Consider the following 18,634-nt stretch of genomic DNA (forward strand, 5'->3'; position numbering starts at 1 on the left):
GTAGAATGACATCCTTTCTGGTCAGTCAGACCCCATCCCAGCCTTCTGTGGATTTATGCTTTAAAAAGTTCCTTCCTTTTTTTTTCTCCTCTTCCTGTTGTCTCTGGGACTTTACACCTGTGTTATCTCTGTCTTCCTGATAGAGATATGGAGAGAGAGAGAGACAGAGAGAGAGAGAGAGAGGAGGAAATGGAGCAAGACCACAGTAATGGAGCCCCTCAGTGGGTATCACACTCCCTTGTGGTGCTGAGGTCAAACCAGGGCTTCATTATGTGACAAGGCATGCACCCCAACAGGTGAGCTATCTCTGTGGCCACTAAAAGATTATCTTCTCTTTTAACTATGAGTTTATCCTTTCCAACTGACTTTCTCAACAGAGGAAATGTAAAAAGACTTAGTAATCTTTAAGGTGCTTTAGTTAACAATAAGTCAAATGTATTGTGAACTCTTTGATTGGTGACTTAAAGATCACCTGAAGTGGGGGCTCAGGCAGTGGTTGAGCACACGTGTTACAGTGTTCAAGGACCTGGGTTGCAGTCTCTGGCCCTCACCTGCAGGGGGAAGCTTCACAAGTGTAAAACAGTGCTGTCGGTGTCTCTCTTTCTCCCTCTCTTTCCCCTTCCTTTCAAGTTCTTTCTGTCTCTATCCAATAAATAAGTAAAACGTTTTAAAAATAACTGAAGTGATAGCATTTAAACATCTCTGATAGTTCAGCTGTATTAAACTGTATGGCAAAATCTGGCCTCCAGTTCCTTCAGCCTGTTAGAATCTTCTAGCTGTACAAGTGACAGGGATTTTTTTCTTTTTCTTTTTGAGACTTCTTTTATTTTATACTGGATATTTATTTATTTATTTTTATATTTTATATTTTTATATTACAGAATTACATGTCGACAGGGGTTTGACTCCACACCATTCCCACCACCAGTGTTCTGAATCTCCACTCTCCCCACTGCAGTTCACCACAGTTCCCCTAAAGTTTTAGGCATGGGCCAACCATCTTCTCTAAACTATCTGTCCACATTTATACATAGTTGCCGTTTCTTTTTCTGATTCAATCCTCTCTTCGCCTCTAAGCCGCTCATGGCATCATAACTACCTCCATATGGCCCTCTCCTTTTCCTTCTCTCTCTCTGGGTGCTGATGGAGCTGGAGAGCAGAGTCCTCTTATCTTCATCCTATCACTTCTCCCCCTCTGGGAGTCTGGATCAAGGTTGTTTATGGGGAGCAGAAGGTAGGAGTTCTGGCTTCTGTAGCTGCTTCTCCGCTGAGCATGGGTGTTGACAGGTCGATCCATACCCCCAGCCCTCTACTGGATATTTATTCAACGAATGTCTCTTTAACTAGTTGAAGTGTACACTTTCAGAAATTTAAATTTTGTAGATATGGGGTTATGGAGTGGGGCCTGAGCGTTTATACTGATAAAACAAAACAAAAGCAACCCAAAAGTTATTCAGATCATTCTGATATTCTTTTTCCTCCCTCCCACCCTTCCTCCTACTTCTTTTGCTCTTCCTTATGTTTCTTCTAGATAGAAACAGAGAAGGCAGAGATAGGGAGATAGATAGATAGATAGATAGATAGATAGATAGATAGATAGAAAGACAGACAGACAGGGAGAGTTAAAGAGGCCCATAGCACCGAGGCCTCCTTTAATGTGATAGAGGCTGGCTTATAACCTGGGTTGTGCATATGGCGAAGCAGCACACAGTCCAAGTGACTTATTATGTCAGCCCAATGATTCTGATATTCTAAGAGGAAAACAGACATCAGGGGGCTTAGCTTGAAACCATAGACCAATTTTAGTTATTTGTGTTCCCCTTAAGCCATAGGACTACACAACTCTGGCTACTGATGGTACCAAGGATCAAATTTGGGACCTCTTGCATGCAAGTCCTTTGTACTACTTAAGTACTATCTTTCCACCCTCAACTACCAAGCTTCAAATCAGTCTCTAAAGTTCTCTACTTTTTGAAATGTTTAACTAGATTTAACTGTGATGTCTGCCTAGTCTGATGATTGAAATACAAAAGAGCATGTTGCTGTATTTTGCATTTCCCCTTCTGTTTTCTCAGCCATCATGTATGTCATGGGAGCACTTGGTCCTGCAGTGGGATATTTGTTGGGTGGACTTCTGATTGGTTTCTATGTTGACCCCAGAAATCCTGTTCACCTTGACCAGAATGATCCTCGTTTCATTGGAAATTGGTAAGAATTGTTTATAAATATTTTTACTTCACATTCTATTAATGATAGTTCACAGTAGTGTACTTGTAATTAAAAGAAAATTCCTCCTCCTCATGGGAAGATGAAAAATCAGTAGGAAAAAATCTAGGGGGGGGGGGAATGAAGGTAAATTGAAGATCTCCCAAAGATATTGGTGTTTTAATTCCTTACATGACAGAAGAGACATTGTACTTGTGATGAAGTTAAAGATCTGAAATGGGGGTGGGGAAGGGGGCAGGAGAGTCAGAGTAAGAGTGTAAGTAGGAGATGTGATACTGAAGTAGAGGTTAGAGTTATGTGCTTTGAAGGTGGAAGAAGGACCAAGGGAAGCAGATGGATACCAAAAACCAGGACAGCAAGGAAAATGCATTCTATCTTAGACCCTCCCTGACAAACTACTATAGACCTCTGACCTTCAGAATTATAAGATGATAAATTTATACTGTCTTAAGCCAATAAGTGTGTGAATTTGAGGAAACAGCAGATGAGTAGAAAAGGATCAAAATGTCTGTGTTGGGACTTTCCAGTATATGTTAGCCACAGCCTTCCTTATCTTTTCTTTGTCTTTAAAAAATACTTTGTTTCCAGTTCTTTTTCGTGTTTGTATTTCTGCTTTGTCGAATCTTTCCCCCACTTCCCAGAAATCTGATCTGCCGTTTCCACTCTGAGTGAACTTCGTCTCTGGGCAACGGCTTGTTTTCCTCACATGTGCTGGCAATGTAGCTACTAATTGCTTTTACTAAATAAGTAATGAGAGCTCCAATTTTGTATGTTTGGGTTCTTTATCCAAATAGCCAGTGCTATATCTGAGTTCTTCCTTGTCCTTAACAAGAACACAAATAATCTATTTTTTCATGAGTGCAGGTACAAACTTAAAACATTGGCATCCCAGATTTATTCAACATGGAGTAGTGATAGGTATGCATTGATAGGACTTTTCATTTCATAACAAAGAATACAGTTCAGGATTAGAAACTTGAGTCTAGTAATGACTTTCTAAAGTTTATTGAAGTACTTTTCTTTCATTAGCATATCCTCATGTATTTGAGTCACATGAAACTGGTGTTTAACACCCTTTTCAAAGAAGTTAACACATACTAATATTATACACACCTGTTATTTCCGTAAGTGTTGCTTCTAGAAAAAAGAAGGACTAAGATCTAGATAAGCCTGGCAGGGTAGAATCTTCAAGGCATACAAAACAGGAAGTTTCTTTGTCAGTGTTAGGGGAATAACACAGGAGTCTTCAGTTCTTGACTAATTGTAGCATTTTTGGTTTTCACTACAGTTTTTATTGCAATTCTGAAATAGATCAGGGCTTTTGAATTTTCTTTTTTTAATTTTTAATTTAATTTCTTTTCTCTTTCTTCCTTTGTTCTTCTTCTTCTTCTTCTTGTTGTTGTTCTTCTTCTCTCTCTCTCTTATCATAGCACTGCTCAGTTCTGACTTTTGGTGGTTGTGGGGATTGAAACTGGGACATGGGAGCCTCAGGTACTAAAGTCTTTGCATAACCATTATGCTATTTTCCTAGCCCATGGATTATTATTATTCAAATTTTAAGATAACTAGAGTATGGGACAGAGAGCGAGCTCAGTGGGATTGAGTGCCTACAATGCCATGTACTCACACAAATTTGAGCCCCATTACCACTTGGCATGGTGTTATAGCAACAGAGGTAACTTTGGTGCTGTGGTGTCTCATCCCTTCTCCCCCATAAAAAACAAGCGAATCATGCACGCTTGAGGCTGTAGTATTCCACCACCACCACCACGTCCCTTCCGAAAAAAAAGAAGGGAAAGAAGCGTAAAGTCAGGAGAACGAGATTATAAGATACATTTATGAGCATTTAGTATATGTTCTGTGTTCTATGTAGATGCTCATGAGAAGAGCTTGACAATGAGGGAACATCTGGAGTGGGAAATAAAGACAAGACAATCAGCTTAGGGGCAGAGAGAAGGAATAAGGCAGCTTGCCTCAGACTAACAAGTACTTTGCTGTCTTTTAAGAAGTTATTAGTAACACTGTTCCTGCCAACTCAGCTGGAGCTAGCTGGTACTGCATGTTCTCCTTCTCAGTCGCCATGCCGCTGCTCCTGGGACCCAAACACGTGTGGCTGAGCTCTGGCAAACTAGCTTAAAAGACTCAGGACTCTCTGGGCATCATGATTATCCTCTCTCTGCCCCATTGCCTATTTTGCTGTACCTAAATAACTGTGTAATAGACTCCCTGTTGGTTAAAACCCCCTTCTCAAATAAAAAGTTATTAGATCAGGGAGAGATAGCGTAATAGTTAACCTTTCATGCCTCATGTTCCAAGGTCTCAGGTTCAATCCCCAGCACCACAGCTGAGCTGTGCTTTGGGTGTTTATTTATTTATTATTATTTACTAGTAGACAGATATCAATTCAGTGGGTAGCAAAGTGGAGGAAGTAAGAGTGCAGATCCTCACATCATACTCCTCTGTGTAAAAAAAAAAAAAAAGTTCCATATGGCCACAAAAATAGCTATGTCACCTTGAATAAGTTACTTAACTTTTCTATGTCTCAGTTGTAATTCCTTTTTAAATCCATAGAACGGAGGTAGTAAGTAACACACCTACTTCAACCTACTTCATGAGTCTGTCGTGAGAATGAATTAATTTATCTTACATAGACCTCTAAACAGTTCTTGCTACATAGTATATGCTATTATTCAGTTATTATTAAATTTAGTCAATGTTCAAGTAGTTTTATTCATTTTAATGGCTCAAGATCAGTACCAATAGTAAAAGTTATCCATATAGAAATATGGAGGTGGTCTGTTTTGGTTGAGTGCACATGTTATGGTGCATGAGGATGTGGGTTTGAACCTCCATCCCCCACCTGCAGGGAAAGGCAATTACTGCAGGTGTCTCTCTCTCTCTCTCTTTGTCTGTATTCCTTCTCCCTTCTTAATTTCTCTCTGTTCTATCTAATATAAAAGAAAGGGGGGAGTAAAAAAAAAGAAGAGAAAAATGGCTGTCAGGAGCAGTGTATTCACTCTACAGGCACTGAGCTCCAGTGATAAACCTGGTAGCAAAATAGATAGAAGCCCTGTAAGAAACAGCCTTATCCCTGGCGCAAAGATGTAGTTACTTGATGCAATGTGATTTCTATACACATGCCTAGCAATAATGATAGGTTTCCTAATTAATATGCGCTGAAAATGGTGAAGAAGTGAGTAATTCTAATATTCCTTAAATGCTTACTGTGTGTCAAGGTTTATTATAAGAACTTCACAAACATTTTCATTTAAACTTCACAACACCCACTTATAGTCTAAAATTTTGTGGAGGAAGAAATCGTTGCTCAGCATGCTCAATATCTTGCTCAAAGCCCCAGAGTTAGTGAGAGTTGGGCTAAGAAACCAAATGCAGGGGGTTGTGTGGTGGTGCACCTAATTGAGTGCACCTATTACAATGTGCAAGGTCATGGGTTTGAGTCCCCGGTCCCCACCTGTAGGGGGAAAGCTTTGCGAGTGATGAAGCAGTGCTGCAGGTGTCTCTCTCCTTTTCTGTCACCCCCTTCCCTCTCGATTTCTGGCTGTCTCTATCCAATAAATAAAGATGAAAAAGAAAAAGGAAACTGAGTCCAGGGCCAGCAAGATAGCTTATTACTTGTGCAAGGATCCAGGTTCAAGCCCCTGGTCCCCATCTGCAAGAGGAAAGTCTCACGAGTAGTGAAGTAGTGCTGCAGGTGTCTCTCTGTCTCTTTCCCTCTCTACCTCCCCCTCCCTTTTCAGTTTCTATCTCCATCCAATAATAAATAGATAAATATTTTACAATGAGAAAGAAAGGAAGAAAGAAAGAAATGAGGAAGGGAGGGAGGGAAGGAAGGAAGACTGAGTCAGACTGGTCCATATGCCTAGAGGGGAAGATGTTATGGGAAGATGACCAACCAGAGGGCTCTGAACCCCAGATCCACTGGGACTCAAAACTTTCATGGCATGGAACCTTTATTTTTGCACCATGACTAAGAGGAAAGATTCTGGAGGACACCTGAGGAAGCCAGGCGTTGTTTTGCTTATCAGAGAAGAAGAAAGTACAAGTATAGGATGATTTCACTCATACTTGGAATATAGAAATTAAAAAAACATGAACTTGGAAAAAAAAAGCTATATATAGTTTTTAACCCATAACTAACTATGATCTTGGGAGAACTATGGTGGTTACTACTGGTGGGGGGGTAGGGGAAAGACACACAACTTTGGTGGTGGAAGTGGTGTGAAATTATGACCCTATTATCTTTTTATCTTGTAAATAACTATTAAATCACTAATAAAATTTATGAAAATATTTAAAGAGAGAGAGAGAAAGAAAGAAAGAAAGAAAGGGAAAGAAAAGCACAGCACTAATGTTTCGTTCAGTGCAGTAGGGGCTGGACTTGAACCTGGGCCATGCTCAAGGCAAACACATGTAATAGGCTATCTCTCGATTTCTCTCTGTTCTATCCAACAACGACATCAACAACGATGATAATAACCACAACAAGGCTAAATCAACAAGGGCAACAAAAGGGGGGGGGGAATAGCCTCCAGGAGCAGTGGATTCATGGTGTAGGCACTGAACCCCAGCAATAACCCTGGAGACAAAAAAAAAGAAAGAAAGGAAGGAAGGAAGGAAGGAAGGAAGAAAGAAAGAAAGAAAGAAAGAAAGAAAGAAAGAAAGAAAGAAAGAAAGAAAGAAAGTAAGTAAGTCAGAAGGGGCTGGGGAGATAGCACCATGGGTAGCAAAACAACCAGAGGCACTGGAGGCCCAAGGCTCAATCCTCTGTACCACCCTAAGACAGAGCTGAACAGGGCCCTGGTAAATAGATAAATAAAGAAAAGAAAATTAGGCATGCTGGTCTCTCAACTTCACCTCACTGATGGTATCTTTTCACAACCTGTTATATAAGCTTTGTTATCTTCAGTTTTTCTTTGAGACCTCTTTTTTTTCCATAATGATTTCATATTGATTTACAAAATTACATGTCAGCGTGGCTGTAATTCCACACTGCTCCCACTGCCAGAGTTCCTTATCCCCAACCCTTCCATTGCAAGCTAACACAGTTCTCCTAAGGTTGCAGACATGGGCTAACTATCATCTCTACAACTATCTGCCTAGATTTGTACACAATTGCCCCCTTTTTTCTTCCAGGTCCAATCGTCTCTTCCCCTCCAGTCCATTCATGATGCTATTACTACATCCAAATGTCCCTCCCTTTTTTCTCCTCTTTCTGTTGGTCCTGATGAAGCTGGAGTTCAGAGCCCTCTTCTCCCTTTGAGACCACTTCAGCACCTTCATTCTGTCATTGCTGCCACTGGGGATGATGAGAGAGTATGCACTGGGTACTTTGCTTTGGAATGAATCCCAAATCTGTTTGCTACTTTTACTTCATATACTTCCTCTTCTATCATGTAACTCTCATTCTGGGCTTCTATCACTGTCTCTATGAAAATGTTATCAGCTGCTAAATCCAGCTGTAGCAAGTGAATGGAACCCAAGGAGGGGTCATCACAGCCTCCAGTTTAGAGCTAGCTGACCACCTGAACTTGCCATTGGCATGTGAGGTGGGAGTGGGTCAGTCTTACGGGGTTGAGTCCTCAACCTGCTGGAACTGATGACATCTCTGGGTGGGTCGTGCAGAACTGAACTGAGTTGTGGGCCCCACAGTTGGTGTAGGAGAATTGCTTGAGGTGAGTGAAAAACTCACACTCAGAACTGTGAGAATCGGTAGACCCCTTTGTGCTTCTCACCATAGTCAACCACCTTTGAGGACTACCAAATGGAGATGCAGTAAAGTCACCTTTAGTGTGACTTCTGAGTTTATGGGCCATCATCAGCACCTGTAACATTACATTCAGAAGAGATAATGAAAAATGAATTAGAAAAACTGACATTAGGAGGGGCTGGGTAAAGCACACATAGTATGAAGCACAAAGACCGGTGCATTGATCCCGGTTCAAGCCTCTGACTCCCCACCTGAAGGTGGGGAGGGGGGCCGCTTCACAAGCAGGTTAGCAGGTGTCTATCTTTCTCTTCCCCATCCCTCTCAATTTCTCTCTGTCCTATAAAAAAAAAAAAGGCCTCCAGGATCTGTGGATTTGTAGTGCAGGCAGGCACCAACACCAAGCCCCAGTGATAACCTTGGAGCCAAAAGAAGAAAGAAAAAGTGACATTAAATATTGTTTCCAAAACAAAAAGCAAATTTACTTCCATATATACTTATGTTCACTGCTCTAGCAAATAGGTGTGTTATTCTCACATTAACTAAAAGCATTCCACCAGTCACTTTATTAACACAACAGATACCTCCTTGCTTAGAAAGATCAAAGGGTTTTAGAAATTCTGTGCCAGAAATACAGAAAAACACCGTGTTTCTTTTATTTTTTTAAAAATTTATTGATTCCCTTTTGTTGCCCTTATTGTTTTATTGTTGTAGTTATTATTGATGTTGTGTTAGATAGAAGAGGGAAATGGAGAGAGGAGGGGAAGACAGAGGGGGGAGAGAAAGATAGACACCTGCAGACCTGCTCCACCGCTTGTGAAGCGACTCCCCTGAAGGTGGGGAGCCAGTGGCTTGAACCAGGATCCTTACGCCAGTCCTTGCTTTGTGCCACCTGTGCTTAACCCACTGGGCTACCGCCCAACTCCCGAACACCAAGCTTCTATTTCTCCTTCTCCTCCTCCTCCTTCTCCTTCTCCTCCTCTTCCTTCAGCTTCTCCTCCTTCTTCTATTTTTATTTGGGGATTAATGGTTTACAGTAAATACAGTTGTTGATACATGTGTAAAGTTTCTCAATTTTCTGCAAAACTCCTTCAGCCCCAACCTAGGTCCTCCTCCACTGTCATGCACCAGGTGAAAAGTCTCCCCACCCCAGAGTCCTTTACTTTGGTGCTCTTTTTATTTAATACTTTAAAAAATTATTAGTGCTTTAACAGTGGTTTACAAAATTATAAGATTTCAGTGGTATAGTTTCATACCCACATATATGTGTGTTTAAGTCACCACAAACATCACCAAAGTCCTGTACTCCTCCCCTCCACAACCACCATAGTTTTTACAGTCTATTGATTACTAATTAATTAATTAAATTTCTTATCAACACAAGGGTTATTGCTGGGGCTTGGTGACTGCTCCCAGTGACTTTTTTTTTTGGTTGCTGTTGATTGAGACATATTGATAGGGAAGGGGGAGCAAGGGGGAGAGAAAGTGAGAGAGACACTTGAAGCATTGCTTCACCAATTGTGAAGCTTCCGTCCTGCAAATGAAACCAGAGGCTTGAACTTAGATTCTTGCACTTGGTGATTTGTGCCCTGTGCTACTGCCCATCCCCCTATTGCTTGTTTTAAATTGCTGTATCAGAGGGGTCAGTGCAGAACTTTGTGCTTGCAGACAGATATTTGAATACTTCCATCAATTTAAAGTAATTTCATAAGCCAGCAAGAAAGCTCACCTAGATAGTGTGCCTGACTTGCCACGTACATGACTCAAGTTTGAGCCCCCCCCCACACACACCACCCTCCACTGCTCTGGAGAAAGCTTAGGTGCTAATAGTATCTTTCCCTTTCTCCCTGTATGTCTGTCTCCTGTTTCTACGTGAGAAAGTCAACTGGGAGTGGTGAAGCCCAGCAGCAACAATAACAGAAAAACACATAACATACATTTCACATGAAATATTATTGTGAAATGTTGTATTGGTCCAAAAGCATGTGGTGTAGTCTGAACTGTTTTTTAAATTTTTTTATTATCTTTACTTATTGGATAGAGACAGCCAGAAATCAAGAGAGAGGGGGGTGATAGAGAGGGAGAGAGACAGAGAGATACCTGCAGCCCTGCTTCATCACTCGTGAAGCTTTCCCCCTGCAGGTGGGGACGGGGGCTCGAACCCAGGTCCTTACACACTGTAATACATGCACTCAACCAGGTGCGCCACCACCTGGCCTCTGAATTATTTTTTTTTTATTAAAATTACAAGTTATAATTTAAAAATGTAAACACTGTAGCTGGATTAGCAATGTCAGTTAGCAGAACTAGCACTTATATGCTCAGAAATATTTAAATCGAATGAAATTCAAACCAAGTTGCTGACTATAATCCTCATTATAAGCCTGAGTGTAATTATTGGGTAGATTTTCCACTTATATCATAGGTAGGGGGTGGATTCCCTTATTATTATTAGTTAATCCAACTTCCTACTGCTTTGCAGCTGCTGATGGTAAAATAGGTGTTCTCTGAAGACATTCACTACTACAAACTTGTGGCTTGCTAATTTGGACTCACACATTATGCAAAGACCATAAATGTTATTCACATCTCCCAATTTTTTAGGTGGAGTGGATTCCTCCTTTGTGCCATTGCGATGTTTCTTGTGATATTCCCAATGTTTACTTTTCCAAAAAAGCTTCCACCTCGACACAAAAAGAAAAAGAAAAAGAAAAAATTTTCTGTGGAAGTTGTTAGTGATGATGATGATGATGATGATGATGATGACGACGATGTTATGAAAGAGAAATCAAACAACAGTGAACACATGGACAAAAAAGTTTCTTCTATGGGATTTGGAAAGGATGTCCGAGGTAAAGTATCTGTTTTCTGAATACATATGCATATGGTGCTGTGCTTCAGTGCTACTTCCAGTGTGACCCCAGCTGAATGCTGCCCACTAAGCATTTACTGGTCTGTGACTGTAAGAACTGGAATTAAGGGTTGAGTGTTGAGAAACATTTTAGGAAATTTGACAGAGTAATCTTATGTTTGTTAACTCTAAGTAAATAATTTGTCAGGAGGTATTAGCGAGAGTAAGGACTGCTTTAATTTTGTGTATGGAGGTCTATAATGTATAGAACCTAATCAATGACCAAAAAAGTGTCTAGTTTATATGACTTTCATTTTTTTAAATATCTTCACTGGGGGATTAATGGTTTACAGCTGACTATAAAATACAGTAGTTTGTACTTGCATAATATTTTCCAGTTTTCCACATAACAATTCAACCTCCACTAGGTCCTCCTCTGCCTGTGTTCCAGGACCTGAACCCCCACCCGCACCCCGCATCCCAGAGTCTTTTACTTTGGTGCAATACAACGACGTTCATTTTTAAAAAACTCTTAAAAAAATTTTTTTTGAGACAGAAATTGAGGGAAAGAGGAGATAAAGTGGGAGAAAGAGAGACACCTAGGCCTGTTTCACCACTTGTGAAAGCTTTTCCCTGCAGGAGAGATACCAGGGGCTTGAACTTGGGTTCCTGGGCATTGTAACCTGTGCACTATACCAATCCACCACCTGCCTTCTTTATAGAATGTTCAGACAAAGAGCAATACGGCTGTGAAAGAGAGATGGGACAAAGAAATTCTTTCAGTTCTTGGTTTGAACAACTATTTTAGTGAGCTAAGCAGAGCTAGTTTACACTGCTACTCTTCGCTGTCTCTGCCAATAAGGATGTCTCTCTGTCTCTGCTTCTGTCCTTTTATACTGAGATTGATTACACTATCTAGGGGGAACAGAGAAGAGGAAAGTCAGGGGCTATTTCTGCCTTTAGAAGAGAAGAAGGTTTAAGGTACCGTTCATGTGCCAACTGTTCATTTAATGCAAAATCATCAATATGGTATTTTGGCACATCGTGAGGTGTCCTGATCTGGAACACAGCAAGCCACTGCTTTATATTTGAAAGTTGCTTGCCAATGTTAGCTTCAAGGAGGAAGTAGAAAGATAACTAAGACAATAGCGCGCACACACACACACACACACACACACACACACACACACACACACACACACTGAGACAGAGAGAAGGAAAGATACTTCCGGCACTGCTTGAATTGTGAAGCTAGTCAATGCAGATGAGGGCTGGGAGCTTGAACCTGGGTCTTTGGGCATGATGACATATGCGCTTTAGTGGGTGAGCCATCACCCAGCCCCTCAGATAGTGGTTTATCTGTCTTTCAATAGCAAATGATTTGACCTATACAAAATGGTGCTGTTTTGGGAACATCTATTTTGCAGAGAATGTACTATGCTTTTCAGTCTCCACCACCTCACTGAAATGGCAGACACTGGTAAAACCCGACTCAGTGTTTTCAGAGCCTTATTATAAATTATGCAAGAATAAACTACCACAAAGAGGAAAATAGCATTTTGAGTTTGTCTGTATCACCTCACATAGAAATTAATATTGATTGCATCAAAATCTTACCAATAAAAACAAACATTTAAAATATTTAAGTGAATCAATTTTCCTGAGGTATGAGGGCCAGCATTTTATTTATTCTCTTTTGTTGCCCTTGTTGTTTTATTGTTGTAGTTATTACTGTTGTTATTGATGTTGTCATTGTTGAATAGGACAGAGAGAAATGGAGAGAGGAGGGGAAGACAGAGAGGGGGAGAGAAAGATAAACATATACAGACCTGCTTCACTGTTTGTGAAGTGACTCCCCAGCAGGTGGGGATCCAGGGGCTCAAACTGGGATCCTTACGCTGGTCCTTGCACTTTACGCTATCTGCACTTAACCCGCATTTTAAAGTCTTCCAAGTTTAAGTATTTTTCCTGAATAGAAAACTTTTGTTGGCAGTTAGCCATAAGAAAAACTTTACCCTGTGTGTTCTCTTTAATCTTTTAAATTTAATTGGCATTTTAATTAGCACGAAATATGATAGACTTTCCATGCTAGGTTTTTGTTTGCATTAGACTATAATCTCTACTAAATAAAACAGTTACTCTGAGGGAATGGAATTATTTAAAGAGGCCACTGAAAGTTATACAGCTTTATTGACTAAAGAGTCGCTTTGTCATTATTTAATTCAATGACTGTTCATTGAATCAAATTACAGGAGGTTCTGTACTATCTGGATTATATAAAGGGGAAGCCATGACTTGCCCTTTGAGAGCTATAGTTTACTGAGGGAAATAGGAAACGTGCAGATGGAAGCATATCAGAGACAGAGAGAAGAATAGACATGGTGTGAAGTTCAAAGCAGTTGAAAGAACATCTAGTTGGATGATCAAAAAAGATTTTGTGGAGAAAGTGGGATTTGAGATAAGCCTCAGAAGATGTCAAGAATTTAGTAGGTGAAGGTGGGGTGACAGGAATGTTCCAAAGAGACCAAAGACAAGGAGAGACTATGTAGATGTGCTTGAAAACAGCTGTCCACGTGTGTACTGTTGTTGATGTGTCAGATATACTTGGCAAAGGTTTAAAAGATAAGATGGGAAGTTCACGTAGAACTGTATTGACATGGGGGTTTTGAGTTCTACACTTGAACTAAATTCTTCCATAACAGGTCCTCAGGAGGTTTGATTAGACATTTGATAGCACTCTGTTTAGTAGACAAGAGAGAAAGAGTGGAAAGGAAGAAGAAGGAGCCTAGGTAGAGAGCTATGGACAGAGCCCAAGTGAAGGAGAGGTGATGGTTTTGATTGGCATTTGACTTTTCCTGACTAACCCCCATGCTTTTGTTTTCAACTCAGTAGCCAGAAGGAGTCTATTAAAATGCTGCTCTTCTGGTTAATACTTCCCTGGTCTTTCATCTCACTTAAAGAAATCTCTTCTTGATGTAAGCTACCAATGCTGTGTTCTGGCTCCTGGTTACATCTTCAAGCCTACCTCATTTGTTTATCTTGCTTTAATCATATTGGGTTTACTACTGGTCCTCAAGTGGGAGAGGAGGATTGGGCAAGCAGCATAATGGTTAGACAAGTGACTTTCATGCCTGAGGCTTTGAGCTCCCAGGTTCAGTCCCCAGCACTACCATAAACCAGATTTGAGCAGTGCTTTCGTAAAAACAAACAATCAAACAACCAAAAAAATTTGAGAGGAATCCTATCCCCATATGGTCTTTGCACAGGTTATTCCTGTGCTGAAATGATCACTTCAGTTCCTTTTACTTACTTCAGGGTCTAATGAAAATAGTCCCTTTTCAGTGAGGCCTTCCACTTACAATTTCTTCATCCTCCTCTTCAAACTTATCACTGTCCTTCCTTCACTTTTTTTCTTAGTCCTCATTACTTTCTAACATACTAGGCCTTTTCCTGATGTATCTTATTGATTTTCTCCCCAATGTGTATGGAAATGCCATAGTGACAAGTGATATTTTTGTCCATCCTGTTCCTTGATGAATTTATAACACCTAATAGATAGTATATATTTAATGAATGAACTATTGAATGATGTGGGGAAGAAGTGGTTAGGTTTCAACTGATACAGGAATAATGGGAAAGGGGATATCAGAAGGTGTTTTCAGGGTTTCAACCACAAACAATGGAAAGAGCAGAAGGAATAAATTCTGAATTTGAGTTGCTCAAGAATAGGCAGATCTATTGGATAGATGTCTTTGGTAGGTGTTTTAAAATGAATATATCAGGGGATATATTAAATTCAGTCTTGATTCAGCAAAGAAAAGTCACCAAAAAAAGTTACTGATTCAGGCTATCTTACATGGTGATTTCTTTCTTTGCTGAATAGCACATTAATTTTTATGTTTGAAGCTTGGATTGATTTATTTTCTAGATCTAGGGCCTTGTGGATGCTCAGTTTCACTGTTCTGGGCCACTTGCTCATTCAGCTAGAGAGACGGAGAGGAAGAGGCACCACAGCACTAGAATTTCCTCATGTGCCAGAGTAAATCCCACGTGGTACCAGGGCATAAATGTGTTGATTTTTATACTGAAAGTTGTTGCATGAGTTTTCTGTTTGCCATAGTAGCATTATCCAGAGCCCCTTCTATAAAACTCTGAGTTATTTGGTGATTTTTTTCCATTTATTTATTTATTATTGGATAGGACACAGAGAAATTGATAGGGGAGGAATAGGTAAAGAGGGAGAAGGAAAGATAGACACCTGCAGACCTGCTTCACCGCTTGTGAATCTTCCCCTTGTCTCTCTCTCTCCCTCTCCCCCTCCCCCTCTCCTGCTCCCCCCTCCCCTCTCCTTCCCCTCCCCCTCCCCTCCCCCTCTCCCTCTCCCCCTCTCCCTCCCCCTTTTCCTCTCCCTCTCTCTCTCCCTGTTTCTCTTATTCTCACCACCTTCTTGATCCTCTCTCATTAATAAATACATTTTTTAAAAAAAAATTGGAGTTTTAGGGGCCTAGGCAATGGCGCACTGGGTTAAGTGCCCTTAGTACTAAGCACAAGGATTCACGCAAGGATCCGGGTTTGAGCCCTGGCTCCCTACCTTTGGAGATCTCTTCACAAGCAGAAGAGAAGGCCATAGTACATAGGTAGCCAAATTGTCTTCACTTATCTGAGAGATGCACAGGTCAGCCCCACGTTGGGCGCCATTTGTCGTTAAAGTTTCGGAGCTCCAGCAGGCCGGGCTAGCTTCATGGCGGTAGACAGAGACAGAGACTCGAGGACACATGGCTGGGCTGGGAAGCTGTATATCTTTATTCACGAGCGGGCAAACATGTGCTCTCCTGTCTTTCTCCTCTGGTGGCAGAGAGAGACCCTTAAACTAACCACCACACAGAACTCTCCTACATCCTTCTCCTCATGCGGTGGTGCCAAGAACTCTGTAACTCTGTAGGGGTTCCCTTGGGGCAGGGACAAGTGGGCCCGCGAAACTAGCAGGGGCCAAACCAATTTTTCTGGCGGGGGGAGAGTAAGACCAAACCAAAGCATACAACATAGAAGATGACTTTTTAAAGGCCTGGCTTCCAGGCCCAGAGTGTCTGATTGAAGTGATCTTGGATGTGGCCTGAGAATCTGCATTTTTATCAAGTTCTTTATTGATAGGGACAGTGGTGATCCAGGGACCACAGTATGTGCACCAAGACTTTAGAACAGAGTTGGGAAAAACTTATTTTATATATGTCAATACTCTACAGTGTCCCTGTGCTTCTGCTAATGATGGCCACACAACTTTAGACTTCAGAGAACAGAAAACTCAGAGTGGAAATGGAGTCTCGAAAGACTCTCACATACATCTTTAACTTTTCTCCCCCACTTTTGCCCGGGAGACTAGAACTTCTGCACTATTTACATATTTATTTATTTATTTTTAAAACTATTTATTTATTCATGAGAAAGACAGGAGGAGATGTGCTGGTCCATGTGCTGTCGGGCACTGAACTTAGGACCTCATGCTTGAGAGTTCAATGTTTTGTCCACTGCACCACCTCCCAGGCCACCATTTAAATCTTTATTTCTAATTTTTGGCTTCATTTCTTACCCCCACATTTTGTTGTTTGTGTATTTTCCTATAGTAATCAAGACCTTTAAATTTGGATCCAGAGTCTACTTTTAAAAGGTAAATAGCAACAGACCTGGAAAAAGAATTGCTTAAAAAGTAAATTTATTAAAAGAAAGAAAAATAATAAAGAAAGCACCTGTTTTTTAAAGCAGCTATTTTTATACTACTACGTGTAAATTAACTGTGGAGTTAGTCTCCAGAATAGTGTTTACTTAGACATATACAAATGCTCATCAGTGTCAGATTTAAAGTAGGTAGAGCTATAACCATTAATGATGTACACTGAGCCATGATGGCTATTATCTCAATCTGCTGTTTGTAGGTAAGTGTCTGAGTAACTCCTCTGAGGTGATTGTGGCAGGAAAGGGGCCTCCAGCTCCATCTACTCTTCAATTGGTTGACAGGGGATGCTATTTGCCCCGTGGATGTGGACAGTAAGAACTGTTGGACCGAGGAACTTAGGAGATTCAAAGAAAATGAGCAGCAAATGGGAGCACTTGGGTCCTATATTGACTGTGTTCCATAGGGAGAGCTACTTTGCTTTGCTTTTACAGAAAGATGTGATACAAAATTGTTTGATACTGCTGGGAACAGACATGCCAAAGTTTCACCTGTGGTCGTCCATGAGCTACAGCAAAGCTTTGAGGCATAAAGGAATTGAGGTTTTAGCTGCATGATGATGGTATGTTTCATCATCTTTTGGATGTAGCCCACAGCATGCAAGTACACACATAGTAAAAGCAAAATGATAACAAGTAAAGGAAAAGTCAAGGCACTTTAAGAACCTACAAAAGAAGGGCTTCAAAGAATTTCAGGTGCTGTGTGAAAGGGAGCCGTTTTATAATTTGTGTAGGATTATTTTTAGATGCAGATAGATAAGATAGATAGAGAGAGAGAGAGAGAGAGAGAGACCCAACAACACCAAAGCTTCACTTTGCACTGGGGCTGAGCTCAAACCTGGGTCATGCACAAAGCAGAAATACTGCAGCACCCAAGAGAGCAATTTTGCTGGCCCTACATAGGACTTTTTTTAAATTAATGATTTGATATTGGTTTGCTATATTATCACACGACAGGGGTTCCACAGCTCACCCATCAGCACAGTTCTGTCGCCCACCCCATGATGATCACCATAGTTCTTACAAAGTCTTAGACATTTTGGATTCCCCCTCCAAAATTAATATATTTCAGTTCTCTTTATTCTATGTTTGAGCAAAAACATTCAATTTTTTTTTACCTCCTTTTTTTTTACCTCCTTTTTTTTTTTACCTCCTTTTCTTTTACCTCCTTACTTATTTCACTATAATCTCCTCTAGTTCCATTCATTTTGTTCCAAAGAGCACAATATAATCATTTTTTTTTTTTTTGCCACCAGGTTTAGTGCTGGAACTTGTTACCAACACTACAACTCCAACAATCTTGATGGACATTTTTTATTTTTTCTTTTCTTTTTTCTTACTATTTATTTGATAGGACATGGAGAAATTGGAAGGGGACAGAGGATAGAGATGGGGAGAGAGAATGATAGACACTTGCAGACTTGCTTTACTGCTCATGAAACATCTGCCATGCAGATGGGGAACAGGGGCTTAAACCTGGGTTTTTGCACACAGTAATATGTGCACTCAACCATGTTCACCACCATCTGCTCCCCCAACATAATTAAAAAAATTTATTTATAAAAAGGAAACATTGACTAAACCATAGGATAAGAGGGGTAGAACTCCACACAATTCCCACCACCAGAACTCTGTATCCCATCCCCTCCCCTGATAGCTTTCCTATTCTTTAACCTTCTGGGAGTATGGACCCAAGGTCATTGTGGAATGCAGAAGGTGGAAGGTCTGGCTTCTGTAATTGCTTCCCTGCTGAACATGGGCATTGACAGGTCGATCCATACTCCCAGCATGTCTCTCTCTCTTTCCCTAGTGGGGTGGGACTCTGGGGAAGCGGAGCTCCAGGACACATTGGTGGGGTTGTCTGTCCAGGGAAGTCTGGTCGGCATCATGCTAGCATCTGGAACCTGGTGGGTGGCTGAAGAGAGAGAGTTAACATACAAAGCCCAACAAATTATTGAACAAATATGGATCTAAAAGCTGGAATAGTGCATATGAAGAGTTGGGGGGGGGTCCTCCATCTTGTAGATAGCTAGTAGGCATATTTTAGTTATATTCCAAAGGGTCTGTGGCTATCCTAGTTGTGTTTTTTTTTTTTTCTTTTTTCC

General features: G+C 40.8%; 1 protein-coding gene across 4 annotated transcripts in view; it reads left to right on the top strand.

Annotated features, from left to right (window-relative positions):
- SLCO5A1 (solute carrier organic anion transporter family member 5A1) overlaps window positions 1-18,634 on the top strand; it is a 171,914-nt gene that overhangs the window by 76,168 nt on the left and 77,112 nt on the right. For all 4 annotated transcript variants that reach the window (XR_009552133.1, XM_060200476.1, XM_007527185.2 and 1 more), the window contains 2 exons: window positions 2,076-2,208; window positions 10,556-10,803. Coding sequence is in view for 3 of the 4 variants with exons in the window: in XM_060200476.1 (XP_060056459.1) it covers window positions 2,076-2,208; window positions 10,556-10,803 (381 nt within the window). In the remaining variant the exon portion in view is untranslated. The remainder of the gene's footprint in view (window positions 1-2,075; window positions 2,209-10,555; window positions 10,804-18,634) is intronic.

This window comes from Erinaceus europaeus, chromosome 1, assembly GCF_950295315.1.
Source record: "Erinaceus europaeus chromosome 1, mEriEur2.1, whole genome shotgun sequence".
NCBI lineage: Eukaryota > Metazoa > Chordata > Mammalia > Eulipotyphla > Erinaceidae > Erinaceus > Erinaceus europaeus.